The sequence below is a fragment of the Xenopus tropicalis genome, chromosome 8 (genome assembly GCF_000004195.4).
Source record: "Xenopus tropicalis strain Nigerian chromosome 8, UCB_Xtro_10.0, whole genome shotgun sequence".
Classification (NCBI taxonomy): Eukaryota; Metazoa; Chordata; class Amphibia; order Anura; family Pipidae; genus Xenopus; species Xenopus tropicalis.
The window spans coordinates 77,292,760-77,303,266 of NC_030684.2; the positions used below are offsets into that span (position 1 = coordinate 77,292,760).

The 10,507-nt window shown below is 38.8% G+C and overlaps 1 protein-coding gene across 1 annotated transcript; it reads right to left on the reverse strand.

Annotated features, from left to right (window-relative positions):
- Positions 1 to 764: 764 nt before the first annotated feature.
- yif1b (Yip1 interacting factor homolog B, membrane trafficking protein) lies at positions 765 to 10,385 on the reverse strand. The gene is made up of 8 exons (NM_203951.1): positions 10,357 to 10,385; positions 9,584 to 9,810; positions 8,358 to 8,462; positions 7,031 to 7,109; positions 6,734 to 6,791; positions 5,952 to 6,107; positions 5,183 to 5,276; positions 765 to 2,122 (listed from the first exon to the last, which is right to left on the reverse strand). The coding sequence occupies exons 1-8, from the start codon at positions 10,382 to 10,384 to the stop codon at positions 1,967 to 1,969; spliced, it is 903 nt and encodes a 300-aa protein (NP_989282.1). The 5' UTR covers position 10,385; the 3' UTR covers positions 765 to 1,966.
- Positions 10,386 to 10,507: the final 122 nt, after the last annotated feature.

Below are 10,507 nucleotides of genomic sequence, written 5' to 3' on the forward strand. Positions count from 1 at the left end.
TATAAAAGTCAGAGAAGAGTTAAGTGTTGCATTTGGGGGGGATCTTTTTTGGTGTTTATCTACTGCTTTCTAGCATAAATGCAACAGCATGTTCGGTCATTCTTTCCTCTATTTGCAATAGCCCCCATCCTCTCTGCCTCTGATTCCTGCTACAGGACATAAATGGTACTTGCATCAATTCTGTTTTAGGTTTCATCGCCTTGAAAGGCTTAGGACTGATTTGTCGGTTTAAACCTATTCCAATGTGACAGGACCTAAAGACTGGAAATGTTGGCGAGTTTCATTGCACAGGTCCTATCAGTAACTTACTTTTGCTGCCTCAACATGGCAAACTCTTATGTGTGCTGCTTTAAAGACTACATTGCCACTTTGCTCTTAGGCAGCAAATGAGCCTCTTTCCCACATACATAGCTTCATGGCCTTGTTTTCTCCTAAGGCAACCATAACCGCTTTCCAAGCACAGCTTGTGTGCAGCTTGCTTTTAAAACCTTAGGACTATTCTGCCCTGCGGACTTGTGTTTGCAGTGCTGAATATATATTGTTTATTAGTTTGGACTGATAACAAAGGTTTCTTAGACAGACATACTCTAAAATATATGGACACAATGCCAATTTAGTCTTTTGCAATGCTTCACTAAACACCATTTATAAGAATGTAATTTCCAATATATTCATGGCTCTTGTGTATTATAAACACAAATTGTATTGTGACTTGTGTGCATTAAAGTAGTTATACACTCAAGATATTGTACAAAGCTCCCTTGTTATCAAGACAAAATGTTTTAATTTAAAGCGGAGGCATGATACAGAATATCTTAACACAAAATGTAAAATGTCATGCATATCTAAACCTACATTACAAGAATTTTTGAAAACAAAAATATTAAGGCCAAAATATTGGAATTTCACCCATTAACACAAACATCATAAGAGGTTAATTTAATTCCTTTTTGATGCAGTCTCTTTGTATTGTATGCTGGTAAATACTGCAGGATTCTAGCATTAACACTTGTATTTCAGCATTGTTTTTGATAAAACCAAATATATTAGAAAATTCAGGTGAAGATACCCATCCACAGCCTCACTATATTAAGCCGAAAACACTTCATAATACATTCCAAAAAAAAGAAGAGTAACCATAATGGGAATGGTCTATTCCAAGCCATATGCAGGAAGGGGAAACAAACTGCACACTAGATGTGGAAAACAGCACTGGATATGTGCAGGTGGGGTGATGTTTAAGAACTGGTGCTTCAGATGTGTGAGTGGACATTCAATGACCAGTGATGGTGAATTTCAAATTTTATATGCTAAGGACCTACAATAAGTCTGCTAAGAAATTAGATAAATCATCCAATTGTAATGGTTAAAAACAAACTGCTTACTTTAATAATGAAGCATGGAAAATATCCTTTAGGTTTTGAATAGAACATATTTCCCTTCCTTCCTTGCCTGAAGGTAAGGAAGGAAGTTTGATGTAGGCCCATACTCCATAAAGACTGGTCTCACATGTACATGTGTGTGACTGTCCATTTCAAAGTTCTATCCAAAATGATAAATATGTTGGTTTTCTCCACTACTACAATAAATAGAGATATTTTTCTTTTAGTGCATGAAAACAAAACACATATTTAAACCTTGAGGATTCTGATAGTTCCAGGTGATACTTGTTTTAATCACCAGAGTAGCAAAAAAAAAATGAGAAAAGGTTCTTTAAAGGAAATAACTGTAGTCATTTTATATGCTGTTGAATTGAGGGAAATAATATTGGGACTTTGATATCTTGCAGCTGGTGGTCTGGCAAAACCTTTGTGTGGTACCAGTCAGTGTTGTTTGTGTAGAAGAATCTTGTTCTTGTTTACAATTGGTACAGCATCTGTGGCTCTTAATGTAAAACATATATTATCATAAACATCATAGCAGGACCTGGGTGACAAAGGCCATTTTGATCCAGGCAGGTAAGGCATCATCTCACCAGGTGGTAGGTCAGCCAGTACATGAAGATGGGCTGCACAGCAGCAATAGCCATTGTAAGGTACATACGCAGCTGGTTTCTGGCTCCACGAACCAAAACACCTTCAGCTGCAGCCTCAGAGAGGATCTTCAAACGAAGGGTGCGGATCTGAAAAGTAAAAGCATCTTAAAGGGGAACTATCGTGAAAATTTAATTTTTCAGATGGATAGATATAATCAAAATAATAAAATTCTCAAATATATTTGTTTACCAAAAATGCTTACTTTTTTAAATAAAAGAAATAAGATTACAGACTATTAGAAGCCTTTCTCACAGAGTCAGTTCAAGGGATTGCTGAATGGGAGTGGCAACAACATGCTGTGATGTCACAAAACCAGTAACAATGTCCCGCCCTCCCCTATGCTGAAGGCAAAGCATCCTTCCACACCTCAAAGCTTCCACTTTGCAGCAACTTATCTCCCACAAATCACTAGGTACCAAGAGAAAACACCCTAAATTTGATGCCAGGGGTCCACTGAACAGTTTGATGCCCGGGGTCCACTGAACAGTTTGATGCCCAATATGTATAGGTTTACCTAAGTATGTGGCATGTAGGGGCCCCAATGGGAACATACCCCTATATGTACTGTCATTTCTGTCATTTCAGCTTCTGCAAAATCAACACCTTTACATCATTATATGTGGGATAAAGCTAGTAAAAAGTGTGCTTGCCCCTGTAAGCCATATATTTTTGGAAAGTACACATTCCAAGCCATAAAGCTTTTCTAAGTTTACCGATTTTTATGACATTTCCAAAAATCACCTCAAAACCTCCAATATGCAGCCTCTTATTTTCTACAGGTGATTAGGTACCAAGATAAAACACCCTAAATATGAACCCCAGAGGTCTACTGAACAGTTTGATGCCCACTGTACATAGGGTTATCAAAGCACATGGCACTTAGAGACCCCAAAATATACCTTGTGCACACTAATTTCATGGCTTACCTTTACCTAATTCATAAACACATGGCAGTTTTATGTGGGGTAAAAGCTGCAGAAATGTAGGGTGACCCCTGAAAACCACATATTTTTGGAAAGTACACAATCTGACAAATCCAAAAAGGTTAAAGAGTCTTTTTTTACACCAAAGTACCAATCTGCAAAGCTCTCCTAAATTTAGTGAGTTTTTATGACTTTTCTGAAAAACGTTTAAAAATGTTGCAATTTGCCACATCTCACACAATTTCTTGCTAAAGTATGTTGGATGTATAGACCCTAAATGAAAATAGTGCATATGAATTTTCCCTGAATTTGCATTACATTCCCTGAATTTGCATTACATTACATTCTCATATAAGGCTATGGAAAAACATATGGAAAAACACAGAGAATTGGCCCCTTCACTGGCATCAGCCTTCTTCCCTGCGCCCGGTACCACTGCTTTGTCCAGGGTGCGCACACGTGTCAGTTCCTAAATGCATACTCACACATTTCAGAGCTGAAATCCACTGCGTGTGTGCACTCTGTACATAGCAGTGGTACCGGGCACAGGCAAGTAAGAAGGCTGATGCCAGTGAAAGGGCTGATTCTTGGTCTTCGTTCAGACAATCCAGCCCTGCGTAGCAGTAGCCTTAGTGTAACACTTGGCCAACCCTGTACCATACCAAACAGTAATTAATTACTTGACCTTGGTAACTCCCCTCAGGCTTCAGAGTAGGAATTACAACCACAAACACAGATTTGGGAAAAAACATTTACAAATCTGAAGTTTATTTTTTTTAGGCAAATGTTACACAACAGAGGTTATTTTTCCCATGTGAGGTTGCATACGCAGTTGGCCCATTGTAAGGGTTTCTTTGCACACACACACTCTCTCACTCTCTCTCACAGAAAGACACACATAGATTCACGGACTGACACACAGATATACCCACACACGTACATATACACAGACACACACAGATTTACCCACACACGTACATATACACAGACACACACAGATTTACCCACACACGTACATATACACAGACACACACAGATATACCCACACACACACAGATATACACACACACACATATACACAGACACACAGATATACACACATAGATACACAGACACACACAAATATACCCACACAGATACATACAAATATACCCACACACAGATACACACAAATATACACACACACACACACACTGATAATGATACACATACACACAAACACCCAGAGATATATACCTCTCCCCTCTCCCAAAAGGCACCTAAAGGCAGCAACTTTAGCTCTGTCCCTTCTCTGAAATCTTCACAGAAAACTCCTGCTCTCTCCTGACCCCGCCCCCTCCCAAAAGCGTGTGCATTACAAACCAGCATTGGTAGGTCACTGCTGCAAAAGGGTCCTCTCTCCATTCAGGGACAGATTTCTGCAAAACTCCTGCCTCTACTTCAACTTCCCCCGACTGTGTCAGAAGTAGTTCCCCCCCCCCCTTCACAGCACATGCTTTTAGCTGAGCAGTGAGACACGCTGATGTCCCAGTTTGAATGCCCTGTATGTAATATTCACCACCCACTGATTTACTTCTTACAAACCTTTCTAGGGAGAGGGCACTGCAAAAGGAGAGAGCAGGCAGGAGTTTTGCATTCAAACGGAGCCTCTGAAGCCATTGAACTACTGATGCTGGCTTTCCTTAGCTCCAGATTGACAGCACTGGCGGCCAATGAGAGAAAGGCATACCTGTCAGTTAGCTAAACCCGACCCCGACTTCATAGCAGGCTAGGAGCAGGGCTGAGAGAAGCAGCTGCTAGAGGGAGCACTGTGAAAACTGATATATATTAAAAACTGTATAAAAATTTGAATACATTATATTTAGAGACTTTCATAACTTCATGTGATGATTCATTTTAATGATTATTAATTTCACGATAGTTCCCCTTTAATAGGAATCAATAATATTTTGCAAAGACACCGTTTAATTAAAAAAATTAATTATTACCTACAAAATGAGGGACAGGCTTTAGGATACAGTTGGGTATTATTTAAATGACTGCTGATGCCACAATGCAAACACCAGTTGTGTATCATGGGCAAAAAAACAATGTAATTGAAACGGTAAAAAAAAAACAAAATAAAAACCCTCTATATGTCAGTGGACCTTAATTCCTATAATACTGAATTTATGAGGATGATAAAATCATATGCTCCACTAGAAATAAACAATGATCACTTACCATGAAAAAAACTACAGAGATACCGCACCAGGAGAGTACTACGTAGTAACCAGTTTTTCCAAAGAGAAGGCCAGAAATAACTCCTGAAATCATCCTGCAATACACACAAACAAAAGATGTGCAAAAAGTGTGATTGACAGGGATCAGAAACCCACACTGTGCCTCTTGCTCCGTTATTTAACCAAGCAGAACATTCTGGCAAACTCTGTTTGCAGAGACATATATGTTATTGTGCAGGGTTTTGCCAGAGCCTTAGTCATCCTATAATGAAATCACAATTAAAAAAATATGATATGGCTCATTTACCAGCAGCAGGCACTATGATAGGTGAAAAAATAATCCCAGAATTACGCACATTAAAATGCTATACACAAAATACTTTCTATTTCAGTTTTTTTTTTTTACAGTATCACCCAGCACCAATTTGATGGATGCACCTACCTTAATGCATTAAGCGTAAGGCACAAGCACCTCTTCTATTAAACACCTACACAGCTTCCTTTGCAAGTTACACCTAAAGCCACTTAGTGGTGCACCAATTAACTCTCATGAAGCTGGCACAGAACTACATGACCATGACCTAATTTTGTGCTGGTGCTTATATAACACGCACAAGATGTGCCCAAATACATTTATTTCACAAGCTATATGAAGATAAAATAGAGAGATGATTTGTTGGTCACTATAGCTCAATTATATACAAGAAAGAATTGTATGCATAATGTAAAATCTTGTACTCATCTTTTAATCTATATCTATTAGGACTTACCCCACATATTTATATCCGGAAAAAGCTACAAGATCCACTGTGGTAAGATCTGTATTTACAGTCACTAGGTAAAGGCTGAGGAGGATTGCAAGCACCTCTACAATAAGCCAAGCAAGGGCTGAACTGGCCTGCATTCCCAGGATCTCTGGTGAGAACCTGCAAAGAAGAATTAGATTTATTTCCTGATATTTATATAAGAAAGTGCTTTATAAAAAGTATAGATCATTTACATCAGTCCCTACCTCAGTGAAGTTTACAGTCTAAGGTCCCTATCACAAACACACAAACTATCGCCAATTAACCTGTCTGTATGTTTTTGGAGTGTGGGAGGAAACCAGAATACATGCTGTGTACAACATAGCCTTACTGACATCCCTTAAGTCCTGTTCCACAGCTTTAACTCATATTCACTTCTGCAATTGAAAAACCCTGGCACACTAATAAAGGGTTAGAGAAAATTTGACTTCTGTGGGAGCACTATACAGGGTGTCTCCCCACAGACCACTAGTGGGCACAATCCCAGACTTGTAGGTCTACAGGTATACATTCATGCATTGGCAAATATAGTGCAGCTGTGCAGTAAGAATAAAGTCATTGTCGGTATGTCTCATTCCATAATGTGTAGACGTGTATTAAATCCTAATGTTGTTCAATTTAGATGGATCCTTAGGGTTTGGCTAAATCAACCTCTTGGCATCATGTGACTTTTCTGCATTTAAATACTGAAATTAAATAAAGTTTTGAACAGTAAAATGATATTCACCACTCTTAACTTTACACACCTGCTCTGTGTTCCCAGTGCCAAGCCAGCCACCAGAATATATGTGATAAAAGCCATGACTGTAGAGAAAAAAATATTTATATATTTAGAGACAGCATATAGCTTTCTTAACCTTGACTTTTTTGCTACAACTTTTATTATTGATTACTATAAGCATAGTTATTGGCAGAGAAGGAAACATATGCCTTGCAAATTACTCTTGACATTAAATATGTTTCACTTTAACTCATACCAATTTATTAAGGCACAGAGCAAGGGCCCAGTTTAAGAGCAAGTATTTAAATGCTTTGAGACCCACCTGGAATGTACAAATCTGGAGCATTAATGTCAAATCTTGGGGCCACTGGGGTGTCCTGTTGGTATCTCACTTCCCAATCCTGCAATATAACAACAATTACAAATATGCCACAGATGAAGTATTTTTAAACTTTTATCTACCATTATTTGTACACTGTACAACTGTTTTGTTGTACTCAGCAGGCTATGCTTAATTTTTCTACAATATGGTGAACATATCATAGCATCATCTAACTCTTTGCAGCATGTTAACTGTGGGTTTGATGTGGTTTTTCCGAGGGACTACGTACAACCCCAGTACAGCTGAAGGACTCTGCAGTCTATTTACTAAAAGAATGAAAGACAATATCTCATCTACCAGTTCTTCAATACAGAACCACCTAAGTTAAGCTGCCCATACATATGCACTTGTTTGGCAAGGCCAGAATTTTATATATCAAGCTAATACAATCACAAATTGCAAATTATACAAGATATTATTAAAGGGTTGTAAAGTTAAAAAATCAGATCTGTTTACAGGTTCCCTATGAAAAAAAGCCATCCTCAATATAAATTCATTACAAATATCTGCACCGTTTTGATTAAAAATTTGTTTTTCTTTGCTTCACTCACTCTAATAACTCAATACATAAATCTTTAGATAGCAACTGGCTGCACACATTCAAAACCACCAGCACTTCTCTGTGTTCTGGATGGCAGAAAAGCAAAAGTGCATGGTTGTTTTATGTGCTTTCCTCCCACTCGGACTAACCTTGGTCATAAACAACCCTTCACACTGCTTTCCTGCCATCAGAAACAATCCTGCACACTGCTTTCCCACCATCCAGATCATGGAGCAGTTTCGAAGTACAGCTGGTGGCCATCTCTAAATCTCTGCACTGAGTAATCAAAGCGATTGGAGCGCAGTTAAATCTGTAAAAAGCTGAACTATTCTTTAGGGCTCTGGTACACGGGGAGATTAGTCGCCCGCGGCAAAACTCCCTGCTCGTGGGCGACTAATCTCCCCGAGTTGCCTTCCCCCTGCCATCCCACCGGCGAACATGTAAGTCGCCGGCGGGATGGCAGACGCGGCGGCGCGATTTCGCGCAAATCGCCGAAAAAGACTCGCGAGCAGGGAGTTTTGCCGCGGGCGACTAATCTCCCCGTGTACCAGAGCCCTTAAATGCAACTTAAAATCAATAAAGACCTTGTATCTGCATGTTTATAAACTTTAGTTCATACAAAATAATTGCAAGGCAATAACCACTATGTATAACACAAAAATAAATGTACCCGTTTAGCTACTTTTAAACTTTAATCATGAAAAAAACAATGAAAGCAGTTTTTACCTGGTGCATGTAGGGAAACATAAGCAGCCCGATCTTTTTACCCACATAGACTGTGTCGACTGCAAAATAATATTTGATTTTGCTAACTGGAATAATCCGGTCGATCTTTGAAGAAAATGGCAGAAAACAAAACATCATTAATTAACTCTTTACTAAACTGGATTTACATACCTTTTCTGAGAGGCCTGATCTACTGTTACCACTACTACCACCACATATTCTCTTTAACGGCAATGACACACAAGTCATTTTGTCACCCGTGTTAAAGTGTGGGAAACAAAATAAGTGAAAATCTTTACCATTACTGGAAAAGTAAATTGCCACAGGTAAGTTACATCATGTCATCGCACAAAATACACCCAAACATTTTTGCTCCATTATTTCATGTGAATAATTTACAATGGCAAAAAAAACAATTGAAAATTCCATGCCGTTGTCTGCAGAGTTGAGAAAACATCTCACGTGTCACTGCCCTCAAAGGATACAGAAAAAAAAATCTGACCCAGAAATTAGCATCATAAAAATATTGCATATGTATCAGACCCCAGAAGCTGTACTTTATGATTGCAACAGAAGGAGCAGCACCCAGTATGAAATTTAAAAACGTAATATTTGATGGTTTCTAAGAATAACAAAGCCTTTCTCTTCTCATCCTCCACATAGTCAACAAAGGAATACTTGTGACAGATTTTTTTGGTGCTTTCGCTGACCTTCAAGTGCTGGTCTTCACACATCACACAAACATACTTGAACATACTGAGCACTGCAACTATCTTCTTTTGTTTAGTGTCCACTTTTTATACATATTACTAGAGTATAGAAACATATAATGGTCACCAAAACACTTGCAAAAGGCTCCTGGTGACCGAAAATGTTGTGTGAGCCATGCTATTATATTAAAGTGCACACTGAAGAGAAAAAAAAAAAAAAAAAAAAAAAGATGACTGCAGCTCTCCATCTATAAGCTGATCTTTCATATATACATGGCAGCCTAGTGCCCATGTTAGGTACCCTTTAATATGGTAGTTACAACTGCTTACTTCCTCTACTAAAAGACTATTTCATGTATACATCGCCATTTGAATAAAGTAATGAATTTTAGATTTCATCTCTCAGGCAGTCTATTTTAAGTTTAATAAAACTATTGTTTGGTCATATTTTTAAAGGAAAACTAATTTTAGGATGTCTACTGCTCTAATCTTGCATCCATTTTGCAAAGCACTTACATTCTTGTCCATCATCTCCTTTCCCTGACTGGCCAAGCTGCTGCCATAGGCCATAGCAAAGTTGGACATGGGTTCTGACAAAAAGGCTTGTGCTGGGATGCCCAAAGCTGGTGATGAATGGTTTGGATACTCTCCTCCATGAGGAACAGGCCCTCCACTTGTGTCATCAAACAGCTGGTGGGGGGTCGATATGTTTGGGTTGGGGCCCCGAACGCGTCTTTTGGGGGCTGATGAAGAGAGAACATTGTAGGAAGATCACTTAAGAGAAGAGCATGGGTACAAACGTAAATAAGGAACAATGTTTATTTGGAAATGCCAACACAATTCGAAACAATGTCCACACATGTACAAAAGTGTGAATCTTGATTTATCTGCATACTATGTATAGTATTGGTATGTCGGAAAATGTATGCAGGGGGCTTATTGTTGGAGATCCTGAAACTAAACAATACATATTATCCAATCTATCAGCCTGAAACTACAACCATATAAAGGCACCTTGCTTTATAGTAAAGTCCTCTACTTGAAAAGGTAACCTCTTGACTGCTAACAAGCCTGCTGCCCTACCAATGCTATACAGCGTATATACATCCCTTTTTCATTTGTGCCTCAGGAAGTCCAGCTATGTGAAATGAACCAAAGAATTCCTTTATCACACTTGAGTAACTGAGACTTTAATGGTAACCACCAATAAACCATACTCCTTTTAAAAAGTAATGTAATTCCCACTAACACACCCCGCTTTAAGTTAAGCGGGTACATATCCCACTTACGGGCTCTGAAGCTGCTCTCCTGGTTCATGGCTGCAGTCTGATGACGCGTCCAGCTGCCTCCTTGTCACGTGAGATGAAGAACCAATCAGAAGACCGGAAAACAGCATTGTCCTATAGAACAGAGATCAATAAAGATAGTTTTAAAAAAATC

What these genes read in the sequence shown, in the direction of transcription:
- yif1b (NM_203951.1), bottom strand. Translation starts at nt 10,384, where the DNA reads ATGAACCAGGAGAGCAGCTTCAGAGCCC. An exon ending in GCACTGGGAACACAGAGCAG is followed by an intron (nt 6,108 to 6,733) that starts GTGTGTAAAGTT and finishes TCTTCTTTGCAG; the next exon opens with GTTCTCACCAGAGATCCTGG. An exon ending in TCTCTGTAGTTTTTTTCATG is followed by an intron (nt 2,123 to 5,182) that starts GTAAGTGATCAT and finishes TTTACTTTTCAG; the next exon opens with ATCCGCACCCTTCGTTTGAA.